The 24,701-nt window shown below is 38.3% G+C and overlaps 1 protein-coding gene across 1 annotated transcript; it reads right to left on the reverse strand.

Moving 5' to 3' along the window:
• LOC103465634 (capping actin protein of muscle Z-line subunit alpha 2) lies at positions 1-24,701 on the reverse strand. The gene is made up of 10 exons (XM_008410643.3): positions 24,547-24,701; positions 11,017-11,080; positions 7,775-7,826; positions 7,168-7,231; positions 5,783-5,989; positions 5,588-5,667; positions 4,018-4,096; positions 2,510-2,581; positions 2,234-2,296; positions 1-1,158 (listed from the first exon to the last, which is right to left on the reverse strand). Exons 1-10 carry the CDS (start codon positions 24,583-24,585, stop codon positions 1,018-1,020), a joined length of 861 nt encoding a protein of 286 aa, XP_008408865.1. The 5' UTR covers positions 24,586-24,701; the 3' UTR covers positions 1-1,017.

Genomic DNA, 24,701 nt, shown 5'->3' on the forward strand with positions numbered 1-24,701 from the left:
TAGAAAATTTGTCATTTAATGCAACATAATTGTGACTGAATTACAGTTAATCTCATGGAAATAAATCACCAAACTGACAGACAGGCTGTTTCATACAGGAATATATTACAGTGTGCCTCGTTTATATAATACAGTCAGGTTCTGCTTTTTTTTAATAAAAAATAAGCACTGGAGGAGAAAAAGTGATGCTTTTTTTAGTTTTATTGTAAATTGGACATTAAGCACATTATTGAGCGACTCATGTCTTGTTAATTAAGCTTGTTGAAGTGGTCCAAACTCTCTGCACTGAGTGAGTTCAGACTATGTCAAGTCAAAAAGGCTAGGAGCACTGCGAAGTTGAGATCTCACATGTAGGACAGACAGTGAGGAAAAGTACCAAAATGAGGGGACAAGAACATTGAGTGTCTGTCAATGTTGGCTGATTGTGCCAAAGATGAACACAAAACCATTTATTTTTGTTTTGCTTTATGCACGGAACATTAACAGTGAAGTGAAAGGACTCGTTTATTTCAGCCGTAATATCTGGGTTCTTTCGTAAAGAAACAAAAAAGAAAAGAAAAAGAAAAAAAGAAAAAGAAAAAAAGTCTCCCAAAAAATGATTTGTTTTTAACCACATCTGCAAATTCAATCCATTTCTCATCAGGTCAAAATAAAAGGTGTGGCCTCACTCAGATATTGCACGTGTGGTAATGAAACGTCATACGTTCTTGCATCCAAGTTTTTGCTCTTTTTTTTTTTTTCCTATGTCTTCCAATGTTTCCTCTAGATTTTGGTTTTCATTTTCCCCCAAATACACTAAACATTTATCATCATGGATCCAATAATACAGTGCATGTAAAGAAAGGTAGCCATGTATGGGACAACTTCTGGCTGTGAGACCAAACCCTTCTTTTCCCGTTTTCTCTAATTTTTGTACAAAGACGATACAACTATCCAGTCATGCAACATTGTTTGGGAGAGGGTGAGAGGTTAAGGGGATCCGTCTGTTTTCTTCTCTGCTGTTTTTTTTTCTTCTTTTTAAGCATTTTGCATCTCCTTGCCAATCTTGTAGCTCAGGATCTTGTTCCAATCGATCTTGGTGCGTGTCACAGGAAGCTGGCGGCGTAAGGCTTTGAAGGTAGTGTCCGACATGGTCTGGTAATTCTCGTTAATGGCCGTCTGAAAGAGGAAGTTAATATAAAATGATTATACAGGAAGAAGAGTGAATGTGCCAAATTTAGATAAAATAATTTGTTTTCCTAGCCTAAAGGATTAATTAACAAATGTGAATCAGTATTTTCTAGGAGTGTGGCGATGCAGATTTATAAACATAAAATTAAATGGGTTCTTGCTGCTTTTTTTCCCCCCTCAGCCTAAAAACATATTCCTGACAAAGTTTTTTCTGATGAGATTGAGAAGAGAGTACCGCATTTCAAAGCACTGAGCCGTACCAACTGGGTTTAATATCTAGGAAGCAGACGAACTATGATCGCTGATTTTGTAAAGTTCAGATCTGCTATCATCGATTTTTGGCTGATTTAAATTTTCCTCCAAGATCTGAAAATTACTAAAAAATATTTCAAAACGTTAACCTCTCAAAGAGAAAGATACGTAGTAATATCAAGCCAATATTCCACAAAACAACTAAAAGTTGCAGTTAAATTAGTGAAGATTTCAGCAAAAAGAACCACCATGTTTTATGTCTTGTCTTGCACTATATTGTCAAATCATTCATTTATTAGAACTGTGGCCCTTCTTTAAGGAGCCTTTCTGTGATCAATTAATTTTATAATAAGAGTCCAGAAGTTTAAGGAGGTATAGATGATGGGGTGACGTGTGAGAGAGTTTTGTTACACAGAATTTGAGTACTAAAAAAATGAAAACATGATAACAGAACCTAAATCTAAAGCTTTTGCTTTGCATAACATTTGGACAACACTTGTGCTTAGCGTAATGAACAATGTGAACAGATAACACACTGTAGCCTTGTCTCTAAAACTTAAAAGATTTCTGCCATTGTACAGAAATACAATGGAAGAATACAAATAGTTTCTTTTCTATGAGCTTTATTCTGAGTATGGTTGCATTGTCCTGCTACAGTGACAATGCCACACTGAAGAGTGTTTTTCTTATGTTGGATTCACTGATCAATAAAGTGTTTATTTTTCTGGTCAGTTTCACCACCTCTGTGGTGAAACTGACCAGACCTTTCACCACAGAGGGGTGAAAGGTCAGTTTCACGCCACTAACATACCTGATAGTCATTCTCTGCAGCTTCCATGATCTTAACAAACTCCTTAGCAGTTGAAGCCTCGTTCTAAAAGAACAAAAACACGTTCATCATCTGTTTTAGAACAAGTTTAGGTTTTAAAGAACACTGGCTATCATCTCTACTGTGCAAGTGAAAAAAGAATCCCCATGGAAACGTTTTCATATTAGAAAACTCATCACTGTAAGAATCTGGACTTATTCACCGACAGCTCCCCACACCATTAAAGTTAGAGTAAGACAGGTTTGCAGTCATACTTACAGAAACAGTCATGGACTCCTGAACCTCTTTGTGGCTCACCAGCTGAACGTTTCCATCCTCATAGTAATGAACCTGAACAGATGAAAGAACAGAATATTCACTGTGTGACCGACCTGATGGCATAGCTCTGCTACTATGGGATAGTTGATTAACATGTATTAATGACTTCTTCTCTGATCAAACAACTGCTAAGAATAATTTGTTACATCAGAAAACATTTTTAAAAAGTTGGAATGTAGAAAAACAATATGGTAAAAAACGACATACAATATGAAATTTTTTAGTTATGGACAATTACTACCAAACACAGCATAATCATTTGCAGTGTCAAAGGATTATGCTTTGACACAGCAAAACTATCACAGGACCACCCTCCTTCCCTCCCCTCTATAAACAAACGGCAACCAGCTGGACATAAATATCATAAGTTAATATTAGTCCAGTTTTATTTATGAGACTGATGCAAATATGCTAAAAATATCTTAAGTTGGTGACAATATATTATGCTTTGCTACGTTAAATCTCTGGAATTCACCTGAAGAAATTTATTAAAAGACAATAAAAACAAAAAAAAACTGAAACAAAGTGAAAAGATGGCAGTAAGTGAGACACCAACTCATAAGTTATTGAATTATTTATTCACTAGATGAAAATGGGTTTCTAAAGCCTCAATCAGTATGGACCGATGTATATTCCGTCGGGGGAGAGGGGGTCTGATTTTATCCATTTAATAGTTCTGCTTTTGAAAGCTAAGCAATGAAACAACATTTTAGATCTTCCATTCTTCTTTGGCTACAGTTCTTAAAACTAATGCAGGATCTTGTGGGACATTCAGTTGAAAGAACTCTTTCAAAGACATGACACCAATATTGACTAAATTTGGGATGTGACCAGCGTATGACTGTAGTTAGCTGTACAGCTTCTCCAGTATGAACTGGGAGCAGTCAGGCTTGTTTTGGACACCATGTGGCCATCTGAAGAATCTGATGGTTATTTTCCATTTAAATTCTCTCCAGATGAGTGAGCTTGTTGCTAGGCACGCATCAGAGCAATCAGATAGGCAGCATCTGATATGGAAATATGAGCCTAGACAGAATACAAATACCTTCAATGTGACCCATACAGGAGAGTGAGTGGGGGAGTAGGCCGCCGTTCTAAATCATTATGGATGATGGAATGAGTTTACCTTAATAGACTTTATAAATATTCAACACAGATCTGGAGATATGTACAAGCAATTCCATCTAAGGCTACTGTGTCTGTTATATCAAGTGCTTCAGTTTTTCCTACTTTTATCACACACCTTGAAAAATGGCCAAAATAAAAAAACAGAGAGAAGAAAGCGTAATCTTTCATTTTGAGAATTTTTAACATGTTTGAAACGTGTTTCCCAAAGAAAGAAAAGCAGCTGAAAGGCCTGATGCTCGTTTCTGGTTCGGCACTCAACTTGCTGTCAGGAACATGCAGAAAAAGTCAGATTCACCAACAAGAAAGAGCAAATCAGATACCTGGATTTTCATGATTCCTGCCACTTGAGTGGTGGAGGGAGAGATGGTGAACTTCCACTCTGACCTCCAGCGTCCATTCCTGGAAAAATAATAATATAATTAATTACCATCACAATTAGCGTAATATCATAAAAAAGTAAATTTATTTCAGGAACCTTATTGCTACGTTCAATGTATTATATAGACCAATTACTCACAGATGGATGTTTGAGAGCTTTGCTCACGTGTAATGAAAACCTTTAAAATTAGAATACTAAATTCAAAAATATTTTATTGATCCCAAAGGGAAATTAAATATTGTAAATAATTAATTAAAACTTCTTCATAGAGTTATTGTGGTGATGGCTTTGGGCAGCCATCACCAGCGGTCTGTATTACAGCAAATTTGAAAAAGCTTCTGATTAAAGATACAGTTTTCTGAGACATTATGAAGAGGATGGACAGACCAATAAAAAAAGTTTACACACAAATGTGGACCTAAATAAAAAGTATGTTTAATGTCAGTATATTTAATAAATTTTGCTTTATTTGTGTGTAAATACTGTGATATTTCGACTCGCAGTGGAAGTCTCATTCCAACTCAGGAAAGTTCTGGATTCTACTGAAGCTTGAAAGATGCAACTAATCTGCTCTATTTGTTAAAAACACTGAGCATTTAACATGACATAATTCTGATTTAAAGAATGTTGGGACTTCCCGACAGCTCCCCTTTCTCCTGAGGGAACAGTCAGTGGTAGCAGCCACAAGACTTGTGGGATCATTACCCCAAACGACACCTAAGCTCAGTAAAACCCAGCAGCAAATAGGATTGGGCCAGCTCTTATCCAATTAGATTAACACGATGAGAAACAGCTCAGCACTGCTGCTGAGTGTTCAAAGTCCTCTGATAATTATTGTATTAGCCTTAAAAGGTTTACACACATTATGCAGAGCATGAGGTTGTCTTGAAAATCAGCATGTGCTGGAAAAAAAACATCATCAGTGTAATGCTCAGTGGGTCCAACGCATCATAATCAAAAGGGAAATTAAATGGGGACTTATGTGCTTTGTGTGTTTTCCAGGAACCCTGTGCCATTTTACAACACAATTAGGTACCCATGTGAAGTTCAGTTGTTATAAAACTTCCATATTATATATATATAATTTTGACTATTTAATTAAAGCTTTGAAATTGGACTTCTGTCTCTTTCTGAAACTCCGCCTTCAGGAAGTCATCACAACATGACTCCTCTATTAACCTTTTAACAATGTTTCTGCCAGCGTTGCTCGGAGAAGTATCTCCTATAATGAGCTCAGCAGGTGAACAGTTCCACCAGGTGTTTGCTAATTGCTGCTCACTCGTCTGAAGGAGCTGAGTGGGGAAGTCACAGGTGGAGTGCTGCTCATGTGGAAGCTTGGAAACTGGTGCTAGGGTACACCCATGCATTTTGCACAGCTGTATGGCTGTCACGGGAGATTTGAGGTGTTTCCAAACATGCATGACATAATCAAGACAACACTCTAGGTATGTTTTGGTGAGGGAATTTTACATAACACCGCTCCTTTAACTTTTAAACCGTTTGAGATGTACCAGAAATTTTTGGGTTGAAACTGATGGCACTCAATGCACACAATGATGGTTTGATGCCCGTCGATGGTTTTTCCATAAATCTGAAGGGAAAACAGAGACAGGTTAAGGTGTCGTTCATTAAAGAACATGCAGTAAGAATGTCTGTAGTAAAACTAAACATCTGCTGCTGGCTCCAGGAAGCGGGCTGAAACGTACAGTGCACACTCCGTTGGGGTAGTGCTCCTTGACGTAGGCCCTGACAGCGGAGTCCACGGCGCTCCTCCAGCCTTCCATGGAACCGTCAACATCATGCGGGCGTGGGTCGTTGGCCTCCTTCCTCAGGTGGTCAAACTTGAAGGAGATCTTATTCTTTGGGTCCAGGACCCGGCCGTTCCCGAGGTCACCATGCTCTGTAATTAAGACCTGAACCGTGGAGTGGGGGCAAAGAAAGAGGGGGTGAAATAAGAAAACAAAACTAATCAGTTTTACTGAGGCACAGAAAAATATATCCCATTAAAAAAAAACAAAAAAAAACCTAAAGACACAGACGTCAGCCTGAACTTTCCATGCGCCTTCCAGCTCAACTCTTAGCTCAGCCTGCTGGGTGTTTGACAGGGGAATTTCATACAGCGATAAAGGAACACAGGGACATGATGACATCTTTACATAATACTCTGCAATCATTACAGAACGCACACCCACATTCATTTGCCACATCATAAAAACTAAGTGACAACAACAAGCGGCTGAAATGGTTTAAAAAAAAACAAATAACGTGATCTTATTTGATAGTTTATGATAGTCAGGTTCTTAAATAGAATTCTGGCTAACATAAGAAAAGTGCTCAAAATACAAGTTACTCTAAATGAAATCATCTTGCTTCTGATATATAGTGAGATTCAGCAACTGTATTTGCTTCAGGTTTTCTTAACTACAGTTAAGCTCAAAATGATTCAAACATCTGGCAGTTTTAGGTTTGAGGTAATCTTACAGCCCAAGATTAGTTCTGATTTGAACTAATAACATTTTAGCCCAGGCAGACTGGGCGATGGGAGAGGGTGATGGTAAGAACAGGGTTTCTGGAGGTTTCACCAACTTATTTATGCAATGATACATGCAAAACAGCTAGCAAAGGTATATTGGAATATTAGCAGTTAACTACTATAGCCTCAGTCACCTCAAGTCACAGAACACAAAGATGATGTCAGATTGTGACTCAACCTTTTGCTCGACAGAAAAGTCCCATAAGAAAATAAAAATAAAAAAAAACAGAATATATAAGATTCAATAGACCTGTCAAAATCTATCACCTATGAATATCATACATGCCAACACAGTTATCAGAATGAATTTGGATATTTTAAGGCTTTAATTTTATACAGATGAATTTAAGAATGATAGGCAGACTCCCTGGGGAATGCCCTCCAACCTCAAAGACTGTCTGTCCCAAAATAAACAAATGGTGAAAATGGTGGTGGTAGCAATCACCAGTGTTAAACATGGATTTAGACAATGTTAAAAAGGCAGAAAATAATTCACCACACTGAAACTGAAGTCCTGTTCTTTCACTTTTCTCATGGATGAGGGAAACGGGAGCTCACCTGTTCTTCGTAGCCCTCAACTTTCACCGGAGTAAACTGGTCCAAGTTGTACTGTGCAAAAGCACTAGAAGAGGAAAAAAATATATTATTACAATTTACATCCTATTTTGATTCATTCTCTGAGTATAAAGTCATAATTTAGTTACTGATTAACAATGTACAAGGATTAGGAAGAAAATAGCAACTCATGGCTAAAAGGATCACTGTTAATCATCTGTTAACGGATTTTCTTTTCAAAATAATCAGAGCACTGCTTTATAAAGTTTCTGAACTAAAGCACCTCTGACAGTGTAATCCTTATGCCCCCCTCTGCTGAGCAGTAATTGGCCATGAGCCAGCAATAGGATATTTACTGGATCAAGACGGCTCTGTGGGAGCCAGAAGGTACTCCGCGGGTCGGAGCCACTTTGGCAGCGTAAAAAAAAAAACAAAAAAAAAAAAACTTTGGCAGCGTAAAAACAAAAACACAAAAAAACAACAACAGCACATTCAGCAATTGTGGTCAAATTGTGTCGGCTCATCGGGTTTTGTTGACAACGTCTGGGCGACATGGAAACAGGCTACAGAACTTCAGAAGCAACAAATGGCAACGACAAAACAGACTTACTGTGCTGCACCCTCCCTGAGAAGATTGTCATTGTTGAGCAGCAATCGCACATCTGGGGAGAAAAATGGAGGGATTACAAGTGAGAAAGTGGAAAAAGGTGAAGGCACAGGCTGCAGCTCAATGTCACAAACACAAATTTGCCTCCTGTCACTCTGTACAGGGTTTATGCCAGAGGAAAGGAAGCAGACACGCTAAATTAGCTCAGTGGAAAAGGGTACAAAATTATTAAGAGATCAAAGTGAGCAAAGTGCTGGGGAACTGGGGGGGTCTATTCTTGCGGGTGTCTGTCAGACTGTGATAAGCTGCAGGCAGACCCCCTCTCCCCTCGTCCTCCAGTGTTCCTCAGAGGTGGCGACAGATTATGGTAGGATTTTACGATGCCAAAACACACACTTAGAATCCCTAGAGGGCACAAGCACAAGCTCGTGTTGTGGAGACTGAGCTGCAATTGGCCGAAGCATCTCATTCTTTGTTGTATCAGTGGGAGCAGTGGGACAAAAAGAGGGGAAACATTGACATATTGTCATCTTTTACAGCAAAAGGTAAAATGAGAGGTTGAGGTTGTTAAAGAGGGAAAGGTTCCTGTTCCGTGCACAAAGAGACAACATAATACAGCTCTGTTTCACAGTTTGATGTAAATTCAACAACTTTTAGACTTGTTAAAAAGTTAATGTAGCATCCCTGACTGAAAACAGGTTCTGTACAGCACAATTTGTAAATTTTATTACTTTTATTTTGTTTGTACACAATTCAAAGAATAGCAGTTTTACAGTATTTAATTTTTTTTGCATTTAAAAAAAGTTTATTCTTGCATTATTACAACTTTATTCTGCTGACATTATGCCAATCAACTTCATTTATACCAGCAGGTAGATTTGGTTACAGTGAGGTGAGTCAGCTTTCTTACCATGACTTTGTTCTTGCATAACTACAACCTTGTTATACAATTTTTTTCTCAGATTAGGAATTTATTTCCGAAATGAAAAAAAAAAAAAAAAAAAAAAATCATTAACCTGGCACCAATACTTCATGGACCTCACCAAGCTCCGCCCAGAAACGCCCCTCGAAAGTCCCACATGACTTCATGTCTCACATTAACAGCTTAGCTCCAATGTCTAAACATGGCATTTTTCGTTCTCTGCAAAGTATTTCTGAGTCGATTAGTGTAGCATTTCTGCCGGATTTTCACTAAATATCAGCCACGACAATGGACAAGGGAACCAACAAGTTCATGTCATCTTTTTTGAACATCAAGGTGTTTGAGCCACGCGATGCCTCCAACATTGTGCGCGTCACAGCTAAATGCTACCGGTCGATGAGAAAAACAGCAGATTCTCACACCCTCAGCATAAATATAGCCGTGGACAAGCTCACTGATGGCCATTGTTCTTGCAAGGCTGGGTAAATCGGGCATTCATGGTTTTGAGGGTTCGAATGTGCCTAGGACTTATACATGGTACTCGGTGCTAGCGTGGCTAACACAATTACATTTTAGTAAAAAGCCTTTTCAGGTTAAATAAAATCTTTAATGTATGTCAGATACGGTACACATTGCATATTGATCTGTTCAGCTAACGTAAGGCTGTAACAGACAGGCTTCAGGATGTAGAAGTTGTATTGGTACTGCCATTATGCTGTACTTGGCTAAAAGGTTTCCATAATGGATGTGTTTATTATTGACTATCTTTTTCATTCACTAAACACAAAGAAAGCAAAGCAATAATACTTACACCAGCAGACACTCCTTTGTTCTTATTTATCCTACGACGGTTGAGCAGCAAATGCGGTCGTGCACAAGCTCTGATCCAAGCAAGGCTTTCCGTTTCAGATTTTGGAAATCTGAATTTTATTTCCAAACATGATCAGGATACCTGACAACGCCTGTACAGATACCCCACTGACGGAGAACCAATTTTTTTCCGAGTCCTGACGCAAAAACTTTCTGTCGGTCTGGTATTCCACAATGTATATTAGCATGAGTTTGTGAGACGGTAAGGCACGTGATAGCTGCACTGTGACGTAAAATGGGCATTAGCCAATGAAATGCGGCCTCTGTGGTAAGGTCCATTGTAAAAGTGATTGCTGCAAGCTGTAAGCCACGCCCCCTTGGTTCTGCAATCTCAACTACATTATCTGAAAGCAGCTCAGGGCATGAGATCTCGATGGATCTAGTGCATGATGCACAAAATAAGATCAAACTGGGGGTTTGGTTGTGTGTTCACTGCAAATATACAAAGAAATCTACAATTCTAATCAAGCAAGTGATAACAGTACATTGTGAGTGTGTACATGCCGTTCTCACTAGCAGCAACATGTCTGTGGCGTTGTCATTGCCGTCTATCAACAGAAGATTCAGATAGGAGCAAAAGACTTCTGCTGCCCACAGCTTTTAAACGGCCTCAGACTGAAACGTTAGGATTGGAAAAAGAAATGAGAAAAAAGTAATGAGGTACTGGGAAATGTAAACAGTCCAGTGCCATTGAGCAGGACATGGGACTCTGGAATCGCAGCATGAAGCCGTTTTCTTCTGTAACATGGTAATATTAAAATTATGTGATGATGAATTGTTAAAGTGGCAGTACATGTTCTCTAGGCAAATAATGAAATTTTATAGCAGAACAAGTAGCTAAGTTGCCTTCAGTTATAAAAATTCTGTATATGTCAAATATGACTTAAAAGAAATTTGACTTAGTAATTTAACGCCTTGAAATTGGGCCTCTGTCTCTTTAAAAACTCCTGCTTATTCTGCAACTCCGCCTTCACGAAGTCATCACAACATTGTTCCACTATAAACCTATTAACAACATTTTTACCATAGTTGCACTGGGAAGTAGTTCCTATAATGAGCTCAGAAGACTCGCAGTTCCAACAGGTATTTGCTAATTGCTGCTGGCTAGTCTATTGGGAAGTCCTGGGTGAGGAGTTCTCTGTGAGACGGAAGCTCGGAAACTGCAGCTCTAAGGAGGAGCTCGAAGGTGGAGCTATGTTCGCCCATATTAAAGGATTAAAGATTAAAGGATTTCTCAATCATGCATGAAAGAATCAAAGCAATACTATTTTGATGAGGAAATAACATTGTAATATGATGTAAAGCTCAAAAAAGTTGTTTTTACATAATACTGCCTATTTAAAAAGTTCTGTAAACTTAACATAAATCAGGCAAATCAAAATAACTTTGAAAGTTGAATTGTGGAGATCAATTCATTTGTTACTGTTAAATGAAAAACAATTGAAGCACTCACCATTGAATACTTCGTTGAACTCTCCTGGCGGGGCATGGATGACAAAGTTAGCTGCTATGCGTACCTGCAAGCAAACCAGCAAAACATGAGTACAGATCAAAAATCACTGACGGAACTCCCCGACAACAATCAGCTCTTTTAGGCATTTGCAATGAATCTATTAGAATTCCTTCATCAAACAAAAAAATATAAAATAAAAAAATCAGGAAAGTGTTTAAGTATGTATATAACACCTTGTAAAAGTGCAAATATGCCCTGACCCATTGCACATCGAGTTACATAACAACCATTCATTTCAAAGTGTTTGTTGCATTTAAAAACCAACCAAAACCAAAAGTGGAAGAAAACTGATATCTAGTTCTGAGATTATACCAAAAATAGCTTGGATCTAATTACAAATCCAATGACTTCTAAAGGTAATTAGTTGTAAAGGAATTAATTAAAGAGTAACAGAGTAAAGTGGGGTAGCAGGGTGTTCAAGGTGTCTTTCAAATATTGTTACCTTCCATGTGTCATAAATGTGCTACTTTTCAGTGGTCCAACACATCAAATCCCAATAAAGTGCATTACAGTATGAAGATATAAAGTGACAAACGAGACATTTATTCACGAGCTAAGTACTTTGGTACGGCTATCAGAAAAGTCTTTTGGAGTCATATCAATGTTTTACAGAATTAGGAACCTAAAAAGTGTGTGTTTAAAATCACAGGAAGTTGAAAATGTGAATAAGCTGATGAATCCAAAGACTGATCTATGCTTAAATGTATTGGCGTCTATTAAAATAATAAACACACAAATTCAAATCTTAGGATGGAATTTGCCTCAGAATGATTTTAGAGTTTTCATCTAGTTTTGTATTATAGGAGGAAGCATGGATTTGATTTTTTTTAAATTGAATTCAAAAAGGAAAAATAGCTAACATACAGGAAAAGATAACACTGACATGCATTCTGTTATTTCAGGTGATTGGTTAATATTAGTTTATTAAAGAGAAGTAAAAGTCACAAAACATATTTTTAGTTATTCTGACAGTTTTAATATGGTTATTATAATTCTCAAAAACTGACTAGGACTAAATACTCAATTCAGCGCATCGTTCAAATGTCTGTGACTGTAATAACCCTTTAAAGAGTTGAACTAAATGCTTCAAAATGAAAACAGACCCCACCAAAGCTGCTCTAAAAAAATACATTTTGCTGAAACTTCTGTTTCTGAAGCTGCAAGTTCTGCATTCACCGAAAAAAAGAAAAAAAAAGCTGTGAATTTCCTCCATCTACACACTGCGGCCAACAGAGGGTGTGAGGTGTCTGTGTAACAGGTTTGGAGGGAGGGGTAATACCCCGTCCTGTCAGTCGGCCTGCAGCTACACCAGCAGTCCTAATTACTTTACTTCTCTTCTGCTGCGCAGCACAGCACTTCCTGTTTCCAGGTCACATGTCCAACTGACAGTGAGACAGCAACCCCTCCCTCCCCTGCTTGGTTTACAACCATATAAGGAAATGAAAATGTGCTGAGGCTGGTAGTGCACACAGTTTGTTAGCCTACCTCTGTATCTCTCTGCCACTATCACTGGCAGGGTACAGTGGAACCAGTCGGGGTGCTTCTGGTGTCACCAGTTAGTTTGCTAGAGATTATACGTGCGTGTGTGTGTGGTTGAGACTAAGTGCTTTAGAGTGAGTAAGTGTGTTTGTCCCAGGGGCCTTTATTAGCAGTGTATGTACAAGTGCTGTAGTACCCTCTCAGAACTACAGATTGATTCCTGCTAATGAGTGATGCTAAGAGAAATGAAGGCAGTAAGGAAGGCACACATCTGGTGTGTGTGTGTGTGTGTCAGGATCAAATTCAAACTTAGCTTCCATTAGAGCTATCCCTTGTAAAATGGTCAGGGTCCAATCAATGAACAACTCAACTTTACAATAAGAGGCGTGTCTGATCTGGAGAAAGATGGTGGGAAACTGAATGTGCGAGTTTGGGACGATGATCCCACAGGAAGAGTCCATTGTTTTAACTAAATGGAAGTATAAAGTATAACCCAGAGGCCTTTTCTCTGACAGAAACTGGTTTCCATCTAACTGATAATACAACTATAGAAGCACCTTGGTCTCTTTTGAACTGAAGTCACAACATCAGGCTAAGCCAGTTATATGGAGTAGCTACATTTATATTGTCACAATGATGAATAGTAATGCACCAAGTAAGTGGTAATTAAATTTTTTTTAAACCAGCAATTCTGTTTCATTAAACCGTTTTAATCTAGATTTTAACACGTTAAAATTAACACTTTTGTTAAACATGCAAAGACTCTGGAAGGAACCTTTGTATTCACACATTTCTAGTATGCCCATAAATATGATGCACAAGCGACATCCAGAAACAACAGCGGACGAGAAAGCCGCTTTTCTTGCTTTCTAATTCCTGCTTTAAAAAACAAACTAATGGGATGCTGGAAAAGACTATTGTGTTCCAGATGTGCTAAAAGGAGTTAGCCTATTAGTGAAGATATTCATAGCATCTCAAAGCTAAACACGCAGCAGCAGAACAGGCGCCCAAAATGCTAACTTTAGCATCTACACCCCACATTTCTAAGGTTTTTGTTCAAAGTTCCATGAATGATCAGGTATTCCTGAAACACCTGAAAGCTGAATAGATATAATAGCACTTTGCACCAAAGTGATGGGTGAAGAATCTGAATAACAGAAAAACAAATATCTTTGTTGTTGAGTAAATATGTTGATTTATTCAATAATTTAGCAGCAAAAAGTGTTATTGAATTGAAAATGTTGCTTGTTTTGTCGATATGCATGTCGTACTTTGGTTAAAATGTAATAATTTACAAGTAATCAAAAATTTGACAACTCCCAACAGTACATTATATTAAACTCTTCTCTAATAACACTCGGTGGGTGGGTGTTGAATATGCAATGCTTGAATTTACAGTATGACTGATGTGTTTAAAACCAAAGGATGTAAGGAGCCATCTGAACTAAAACGCTTTTGAGACATGTCTGGTGTTTAAAGCAAAGAGAGAAAGACTTTCAGTGAGTAACGCAAAGGTAGACTGGAGTGTAGAAGTTGTCCAGTTTAATATTTCTGATCTGTTATGTAGTATGTTGGCAGACTTTTGGATTCCTAGAGTTAAGGGTTAGAATTGCATTTTCTATGAAATACACCCAGAGAGCGATGAAATTGTAATGTTGAGTATGCTAATTGTTGATATATGATGCTAAAGACAGTTTTAAATATTCACATCAAATTCTTTTGTCTGTTTTAAAATAGTAAAATTCTTTTACAGAGTGTGTTCCCTTTCTCTCTGCTGTTGGCAGAAAGAGCTCCAGGGTTACGCTGAAAATCACTCAGCATCATCACTGAAAGCATTTGGACGACATCTTTGAAACACTATTGATAGGCGCTCAGCAGTTCCATCACTGTGCTGCTCTTCACTGGCTCATCTCACGCCATTAAAGTTCTTCAACAGGCTTCAAGTGTTTCAGATTTGTCCTCAACTCCGTAAAGACCTCAAAAACGTAGCGCTACTGAGTCGCTTTTCACATCTTCGTATGGACGAGAACAATACAAACGACATTAGGTGACAGCAGCACTGAGTTCCACGCTGTGAGGATTAGCTAGTCACCATTTGTTCAACTTAAACAGGAGCGACTGCCTTTGAGTTGCTGTGTGAAGCAGACTTTCATCTGAAAAACATGCAAGTCTGCTTCAGACTCCATCTGCTTCTAATGGGGATAATTTAATAGGGATTCAAATTTTAGGATGTGGAGAAATGTGAAAGAGTTTTGATCTGTATAGAGATGTTGTGCAGAAGCTCTGATACTGAAGGAGAGCTGAAAGGAAAGGCAATTTTATCAGCTAGAATAGGTCTTTACGCAGTGAAAAGTAGAGTTTCACAGTCTGAAACAGTTTCATGTGTAAGCATGACTGGAGAGGCCTGCAGAGACGCTGTAACCAGATTCAACAATGTGTCAGCAGGGAGGGAAGTTAAATTAAACCTTTTCTGTTGGCTTTTCCAGCAGAACACCACAGAGTCTGGCCCCAAAAGATAAGAAATGTACTAATTTAATTTGGCTCCTGTAACAAAAAATAAAATCTGTACTAATAAGACATCAGGATAGTAGGATGTTCTTTCACCTCTAAACTCACCCGTAAGCTAACAGGGGACCACCTATAAATCAGCCCGTTTCCTCAGCTTTAGGCGATCGGTCAACACTTGCATCTGAAACCAATCGTATCCACTGCGAAGGTCTGAAAATTCAGCCACTGCAGCTGTCTTAGCATTTTTGTTGCTACCTCTAGGCCAAATCTACAGAGATAATTCCAGGTGGATCCTAAAATAATCTCCAGGATAAATCAATGGTTTCCAAGCCTAAACCATGACAACCAGGCAGTCTCCATGCAGATTCGGAGTCTTAGGAAAACCAGCAGAAATTGTTTTCGAAATCAGGTTCCAGAATGGATACAGTTCAGAACGCCGGTTTCAAATAAACATGGCGTCGTTCTGCAGGGATTGGTTGTCCTTCATTATATTGGGACTGTAATAGGACTTGACTCAGAACACAGCCAGACGTGTCATGTATTTATTTTGTGGCGCCATGTCACTTTAAATCTTCAAGTCACCCACATTTGTTCTTAATAGTTTGCAAAAATATACTGTGCTTGTTTCTGTGTGCACAGGGCCTTAGCTATTTGACAGACAAAAAAATTATTCACATTTTTTAAATCGGTATTAGCCAAAATTAGAATCAGCAGGTCAGGCTTTTTAAAGATTGGTGATGGGTCAGAAAACTGAAATTGCTGCGCCGCTATTATCTGTCCTACACAGTTACCTGAAACAAAAAATGGAAACAGTCAAAGTTTCAACCCTGATCATCACCTCAAGTTGAGTCCCAGCTGTCTGATCATTGGTTGTCATGCTTTAGAATCTCTGGTCATGAATTTGAGGTCATATACCGTGACCTCCAATTTTTCTCTCCCCAGACCACAGATGACCTAAAAAACATCAAGCCGTTTGATGTTTTGGGGGAAAACTCGTGGAGTTTGGCTGCTGCTTCAATAGTTCAGACACACACACACGCGCACGCACCCACACACAAAAACACACACACACAATGTGGGAAATAAGGAACCCCGCAGCGTGGGATTCTTGTGTCTTTGAGCTCTCTGAGCCTAGACACCAGCTGGTCTCTGTTCTCCATGTGTTCACTGTATATTCCTGCTCACATTACCCAACGACTGCTCCCTGTGACAGCCTCTGCAGAGCCTCTCCACCCCGTCCCAACCGTTCCTGTAGGGAGGAACTTTGCTCAATCCCAACTGATGCTGAAACCACAATCAAGCAATAACAAAAAAATAAATATCTTTATTACAAAATATTTTTTAAAAAACAGGACCAACTACCCTTTGATAACAGCTGTACATTAATTTAAAAGGAGGCCTGTTGCTATTCTCCGAGACAAAGAAAAAGAGTACCAAATTTTACTTGGAAGGCTTTTTCTACCAGTAATTTTAAAACAATTTTAGTGATACAGTGTTGGTGTAATCATTTTTCCACACCAACACTTTCATATTGCAGCCAGCTATGTTGAATGGTTGTGCACCACAAGATGCATTTGGTTTAAGAATTAAATACTGGTACTGGTCCCAACAGATGAGTTTGACTGACTATTTTCAGGTGTTCAACGAGGTACCATCGTTTCATTCAGACTTTCTAAGGACTAGAAAACTCTTGAGTTGACTTTGTTCTAATTTAACAATTAAATGCAACAAACACCACCCTCATAAGAGTAAAAAAAATATGGGTTACTTGATAAAGGTAGCTTTAAATCCATAATCTTGTAATCTCTTCCCCATCTTTAAAAGTCATAAGCCTTTTTTAAAAACAAAACAAAACAAAAAAAGCGACAAGGATTTTTGTTTTTAAAAGGAAGGCAAAACTCAAACTGTTGCAAAATATGCGACAGCAGAGTAGTTCGGCTGCAGGCAGGTACAGACAGCTCTCCTCCGTTTCTGCATTCTTCAGTTTCAGGCGGAAGCCACCAGATATGGAATACAGCTGCAAGAACCTCATGCTGCTGTGTGCATTTTGAAAGAGAACAGATTGATCTCAGTCATCTTTTTGATGTTCAAACTCTCAAAGACGTTAGCCATGTTGCTCTTTAAACTTTAAATTGAGCATCATCACTCAGGGACATCTCCGGCCCAGTTCTGAAAGTCTGCTCAGGAACCAATAAAGGTGACCAATGGTTCCTTTTATTGAAACTTTAGTGCATCATAAATTGGAAGGCATGCATCACTGTGCTAAACGAGCCAGTGCACAGGCCGGCGGCGCTGCAAAGATTGTATCAATTTACAAAGGAAATGCGAGCAACGCTGACAACTAAAGCTGCGTGGATTTGTTCTGTGATGCTGCGTTTATTTTAGATGCTTAAGGAGTTTTGTATTAAAGATACAGAATAAAATAGTTTTTTCACTGGCATGCATCCCAGTGGTGTTGGCAGGTAAATATGATTTAGTTTTATTCTGCTTATCCATACAAAGCCAGTTTAAGGTATTTCTTATCTTAAGGTACTTTACACATTGGTTCAATTAATATCTAATTATATTGAAACAAAAATCAATATAATTAGATAAAGTCCCACGCAACTGGTGCTTTTACACTGAAAGCTAAAAACCATTTCCTCTGGTCAGATGTTTTAGTGGAACTAGTAATAAAAATTGATTCATTTTATTCTATTTATGCCTCTCTGCTTAACAAAATAGTTGTTATTGCAATGTTAGTTGATAATAGTCTCAAAATGACAGTACGATTGTTTATCACAGTCATTTCTGGGACAAATTATTTTCCAGCAAAATGTGTCACTGTGACAGGCCAATGAATAAATCAATAATGGTTTATTTAATTTACAGCCATTCAATAAATTGGTATGTATGTTCCAATAAGGCTTATGTAACAGATTAAAAAGTAGCTTTGTATTACAAATGTTTTTATTGGTCTACTGAAATATTCTAATCCTAAATGTTGTCTTTTCATCATAATAAACATAAATAAAGGCTTGAAAACATCAGTGCCTGTTGAGTGAAATAAACTGTCAGAGCCCCCAATTGTTTTTTCCTGCTTCACTAAACACTTACAAGAAGTGTGAACAAATTACCAATATTACCAATATGGTTTTTATCAATCCCTCATTTGTAAAACCATAAAAAGTATATTTAACTCCCTTATTTAATCATTAGTAGCATCTCACTGAAAGCAATTCATTCAGCTTCCTCATTCACCCGAGGGGCTATGTAGAGTGGGCTTGATCTGGAGGCTCACTGGGGATTTCCTCTGTCATGTATGAAAAAAAACTAAAGTCTTCCGGCATCAATAAATCTCTACAAAACTAAATAAAAGCTCAACTATAACCTACGGCAATTCTTCTCAAATTTAAACTCTTATGAAGGTCTGATTCTATGCAAATCTATGTCCCATTCAATTTCAAGATCTGTAAAGTTTGTCATAAATCTGATAAAGTCTCTCTGAGAATAATCATTTATCAGGTAAACTATAATAATTATATTATTTCTGACACCTGCCTTAAAGAAGCAGTGAAGGGAACAGGAACAAAGCAGATTGAGTAACAGCAGCTTCCTGTATCACGGTGTGGTTTCTTTACTGCAGTCAGGAAGCCGATGGGGCTGCTACTCAAATGACTCAAAGCTTTTCAGAATCTTTCATGAGAATTAGCAGCAGAGATGTTCCCATGTTTTGAACAGGTTTTCTGGTTGTTCTTTCAGAGTTTAAATGGGAACAATAAAAACCAGATATTCCTCAGCCTTGTCTACAATAGCCCAGAGAAAACCTTCAACTTACTGGCCGTAATAAAACAAAAGAAAAGTTATTAAATAAATCAGAATTAACCTCCAAAAGACACATTGAACAAAGTAAAACCAAATCTAAGACACTGGATTCCCACTGAAACAAGATTTTCCTTCTTGTTTTCAGGAAACGGGGAGGTTTGTAACATCAGCAATTACTGGATGTCAGTGGTAGATTCCAGGTAAAACCGTGTAAACCTCACAGATCCAATCAGTGAACGATGGACGATGCAAACTGCAGGCAGCAGATGGCCATATAAAAACTGGACACACCAAGGGAATTCAGAGGAAATAAACTGCCACAAAAACTACATCATGTTAACTAGTAAAAGTTCTACACTAAGGATTCTAAACCCTAACAAAACAATTGTTGGTAGTACACTCCTAAATAGATTGTTGGTGAGATATAATACATTTGTAAAAACCCCACCATTAACAACTATTTCCTGAGAGAAAAGGATGAAGCAGTGAAACTCAAACAAGATGATTTGCTCAACAAAATGTTAAACGAATATAAAAGAAGGCTGAATAAAACTAAACTTGCATTAAAGTCGCAAAGTGGATCAGAGTAATTCAGCTAGTAAATTTAGGTTACATTTTAGGTTAATTCTGCAATTATTCTGCCAAACTACATATGTAATGTGTAAATTAATCTACAAACATCTTCAGTAACTGTGTTACCATTAACTATAATTGCACAATTTGATATTTAAAAAATTAATTTGCTTAATGGAAACATGACAATCTCAAAAAACCTCGTTTTTCCTAAGTTTTGGTGCTATAATGAGGTGGGGCTTATTGGTTGATTTTGCAAAACTGCAATGCAAACACTTTTTTTGCATAAAACAAGGCACATGATCAACAACCAGATGTTACCACTGGTGCAAACCACAAAGAAGAAGACAACAGGAAATAGTTGGAGAATAAGGACACGTCACGTGTTTTTTAATGACTTACCATGTCTGGTTTTAATTGCGTCTCTTACTTAACAGAAACACTGCAATTGTAAAATTGTGGGGGTTTTTTTTTTTTACAATAGCAGAATATTGACAAAGTTATGCACACATCTGTAATGGAAACGCAGCTAGTGTATCAACTGACAAGTCTGGTGCTGCAAGTGTAAAACAACAGAGGTTCTGTACAGACAGCCAAGTGAAGACAAAACCAGAGACCAGTGTTGTGGTCAAGACCACCTAACAAGAGGGAAGTCGTGATCAAGACCGAGGGAAGTTGAGACCGAGTCAAGACCAAGCCCAGCGCCGCGCTCTACATACAATAAAATGTGAAATATGATCAAAATTACTTCTCAAATTGATCTGAAAGATCCATATTCCCATAAAAACACAGATATTAAATACTTAATAAATTTAACCAATGTTAAATTTAACAAACTCTTTCTTCTCCTTTACTTCCATCTCTGTGCTACGATCCGCGGTGGTCTCGTGCCATCCCTAAAAAGATAACGCCCTGGGTGTTTACCCATGTTGCTCATGTCAGAAACCGTCGTCTGCACCATTAAACATAGCAATTGAGGCAATGCCCTGTCACTCTGAACACTGACCAAGGAGCAACAAGCAAGAAGTAGATACATGTATGCCAGTGGTTCCCAAACTTCTTGTCCTGCGCCTCCCCCAGTGTTTCCAAACATTTTCTGCTCCCCCCCTACAAATAGCTGTGTGGTTGAACGATGTGTTTTTGGGAGGGGGGAGGATAGACTTTTTGGGGGGCAAAATGAATCTATGTAGTTGAACATAGACAACAACTTAGCCTGTAAGCTACTTGTTAACAAGCTTAAGGTGATGTATTGATATTAGCTAGCTAGTCATCTTTTAGCTAACTTTACCTGCATCAAACAGCTTTACTAAACAGTCTGTTAGTTTGGGGGGAAAACTGAAAAGTTCTTTGCGTTTTGCTGGTTTGCTGCCATGATTCTAACACATCTGTGCAGCTCCGCACAGCAGCAGCAGGTCTCCTTTGCTGCCACACAGGTGTAAACTCAGCGTCGTTGTGCTCATGTTGCGTTAAAAGCGGCTCGGAAAAACAGATTACCACATGTTAACAATGGATTAAACAGTTTTAACTGCTGATAAAAGTGACAGAGGACACAGATATGGGAAGTGTGGAAGCCCCTACTGTATCAAATTGACAGAGGAATAACAGACTTGGCCATTCTAAGGTAAAAACCCAGCGCATACAGCGTTCATGTTTTTTTGTTTTTCTTTTTCATCCAAACGGCTTCCCGCGCCCCCCCTGCAATGGCACGGCGCCACAGTTTGGGAACCTCTGATGTATGCTATTCTGACAGCGTATGGTAATCTGATGGAACAACGGCTCTCAGTGACACTCCAGTCCTATCTAATAAGTAAAGACCCGTGCAGAAGAATCGTACTGCTCCTGAATGTCGCATCCCTACATTGCAGACTTTTGGACACAGCGTTGTCTCATATATGCGACAAGTCAGTCAACATCTCCGCACAATAATTCAGCGCAGTGAGTGAACTTTTTTTTATCACAATGCTCATGTGTCTCTACACAGCTAGCTTTGCTAACATCAAGTCAACGGAGCTTACCTTTCTTTGAGATACTTTTCTAAGTGACAAAAAAGTTAGACGTAGTCCCCACTGTCTGTGAAAGCGAAGTAATATTCTATTACTGACTACTAGACAGATCTTCTGGTTTTGAAATAAAATGCTGAGTCCTCAGCGCCCGAGACGGAGACAAGACCGAGACCAAATGCGGTCGAGTGCGAGACCATCAAATAATGGTCTCGAGACCAAGACCGATCTCGAGTACTACAACACTGCCAGAGACAGCAGAAAAGATAACACTTCAACCAATTCATCTAGTAGGCGCTTAAGGCAAACAGTCCACTATTCTCTAGCTAGAAAGATTGTTTGTACCAGGCACAAAATGGTTGCTGATAACCAAAAATTACAAATGCATCTAAACACATCAAAAGATGACTTTGGGACTGATGAGACGTGTTGCATCATCCTGCACTGCAAAATGTTTGACAAAAACAAAAAAGAGACTACATAAGGTCCAACTTCTTACACCAACTTTTAACCACCGTTGTGAGAAATTAAACAGCATGTAGCAAAGTTAAATGTGAGGGCTTCTGGGAGAGAGTTGAAGCAAGTCAATAGAAATAAAAAATAAAAAAACACCTCTCATTGGTACTTGGACCATCTTAAGGGATATTTACAGAAAATACGACAAACTACAGTAAAGCTAAAGAGCCCAAATGCCCCAAAATAATCCAGTAGTTTTAGCATGTTGAGCTTTACTTCCTACTCAAAAATGAAGTGCAGTGGAGAATATTTCAGCACAAACTGATCTGAGAACCAGAGCTGAGCTAAAAACCAGAGCTAAAATGTTCTGGTTTTCAACTGTGGTTGCACTTTATTTAAAAGAACTAAAACAAATTCAGTTGTTGTAAGTTGGAAATCAAGATTTACCAATGACTGTGGTCAATGACCAAACTAATTATTATTGCCAACACAAACTCAGAGCACTTCATTACATACAGTAACACAAAAGCCCCATAAATTAGAGAACAATTCAAGGCAGGATCAAGGAACCTCCATATGTTCTGCGAAGGAACTGGTGTGGTAGAAATGAATCCTGAGAGTGAATTATGTGTGTGTACAAGATTTTGTGACGCATGAATTGACAAATTATTATTATTATTATTGTTGTTGTATTGTAAAACACATGGCAGCCATACTTGACATATTTTTAGTCAGGGTTTGTAGGAAACATTTGGCTTTTGCCTTTTCTTGCCTCTGGTAGTTTTTCTGTTTAGTTCCCCCCACTTGAAGCTTCAAGATTCTCCCTTTGAGCCACTCAACTAGACAGTTTCCTGAAAGAAACTGAATGAAAAAATGTCCACAAATGTGAATGAAGTGGAGCAAGAACAGCCACTAAGATCCTCCTACCTGACACAGGAAAAATGGTTTATACCCATTTAAAGAAAATATTTTTAAGACATTGAAATATATAAACATATATCAAATGTCAATTTGGAGAATTATTAACCTTTGTGTTTAGCAGATTTTGTTACTTTGGCTGTGTTGATGCAAAGATTTTCGCAAAGTTTTAATTTCTGATGTAAATTTTAGTTGGAATAAAGAGAGCTAGCTGCATCCCTTGGATCTTTCTTCTTGCCACTGACTATTATTTAAATGCATTTTTGTTTTTATTTTGTTTTCTTTCTATGGTGTTGAAATATATTCAAAATCCCCCGACTCATTGTTTCTCACAAGGTGAATATACATATTTTTTGCTTATTAAAATCTAGCAGTTTTCATATGAGCTGAAATAAAATGAGCTGAGTACATTTAAAACGACTGCACAAGTTTTTAAAAATTAAAATCAATGTTGCTTGCCGACTGTTGACATGGAGCATGCACAATGTTTTGCGCTGTGTGGATGTTCACTATGACATTCACAATAATACCTGACATTACCAGCTGCAATAAAATCTAATGCTAACTTTAAAAGAAACTTAACTATCCTTACTATAGATGAATAAATAATAAAACATTGTGTTATTTAATAAAATAATAATAATAATAATAATAAAACTACAATGAAGCGCAACATAAAGCACCTCCAAAGGTTAACAAGAAATATTCATTTCTGACTTTTCTGAAAAATTCTAAAGAATATTCTGTGAATCTTGACTGGATCCGTTTAAGAAACGTTAATTTGTCGATTTACAGATTATGATTAGGATCAACTTGCTCGCTACTTCTTGACCCCTAAATACAATCAAAAGCCAACAAAAAAAATTACAAATGACTAAACCGTGACATCAATAAAATTACACGCAGCAGTAAATTTGATTATTTTTTTATGTTTGACGGTTTTCTCATATTTTAACTAAATTTTTTTAACAGGATCACAAATGTTTGAAATACTGCCTTAACAAAGTTTTCAGCAGACACTTTCATGCTGATGTGAAGCATCCTGAATGCGCTTCTTAAAGATATGAATATATTACTGCGTTCCGAGTGGTTCTGTTCTACTTTTTTTTTCTTTCTTTGTTGTTTTTTTTTTTTAAACGGAGCTCCTTTCTGGAGTTTCCAATTATGTCTACACGCCACATCTAACGGCCTTCCTATAATTCTACAAACATTTAGCTATAAACAAAACAAGCGGACAGCGCATCACTTTGGCTTTATTCATAAAACAACCCAGCGTCAAACAGCGCAGGGCGTGTTACTGTTAGGAAGTCTGGCTCTGTGTTAGCAGGGCGCAGCTAGGCTAAATGACCGAACCAAGCTAGCAGTATTTGGGGTCTGAAAACTTCCACAACACCAGTAACCAGAGAGCCCGGGGGCTAACGACGAGCCCACCGAGTGAAAACCGAGTGGGGGGTTTGCTCAGGTGAATTTCTAATATGTTGACGGGTCCTATTTTGAGTCAGGACCGTACAAGGAGCCCCCCGTTAGAGATTCGCAAACGAGCGGAAGTTGAGCTAAAAATAATAAAGCAGAAGCAGCAGCGGCTCTGTTGCGGGCCCGGGTTTTTTCTTCAAATTCCATCACGCCGACCGACGCCACAGTTCGCACAAAAAGTTGCCAAGAAACGCAAGTCAAACCTGTAACCTAAGCGTTTTCTCTGCGATCATTAACCTGCTTTTTATCAGAATATTACCTTTTCCTCGTCGGATAGCTGCTCCTCATGATCCGCCATCTTTTCTTCCGGCACCACCAGCTTGTCAGAGCCCCGTGACGTCAGCGCATGGGTGGCTTCCCAGCTGAGCCTCAGCGCTCATCAGATCCACACCTCACAAGTTTAACACTAAATAC

The sequence above is a fragment of the Poecilia reticulata genome, chromosome 6 (assembly GCF_904066995.2).
Source record: "Poecilia reticulata chromosome 6, P_reticulata-male-v2, whole genome shotgun sequence".
In the NCBI taxonomy this organism is placed as follows: Eukaryota; Metazoa; Chordata; class Actinopteri; order Cyprinodontiformes; family Poeciliidae; genus Poecilia; species Poecilia reticulata.

What these genes read in the sequence shown, in the direction of transcription:
- LOC103465634 (XM_008410643.3), bottom strand. Translation starts at nt 24,585, where the DNA reads ATGGCGGATCATGAGGAGCAGCTATCCGACGAGGAAAAG. An exon ending in CTCAGGGAGGGTGCAGCACA is followed by an intron (nt 7,232 to 7,774) that starts GTAAGTCTGTTT and finishes TTCCTCTTCTAG; the next exon opens with TGCTTTTGCACAGTACAACT. An exon ending in ACCCCAACGGAGTGTGCACT is followed by an intron (nt 5,668 to 5,782) that starts GTACGTTTCAGC and finishes TTTTCCCTTCAG; the next exon opens with ATTTATGGAAAAACCATCGA.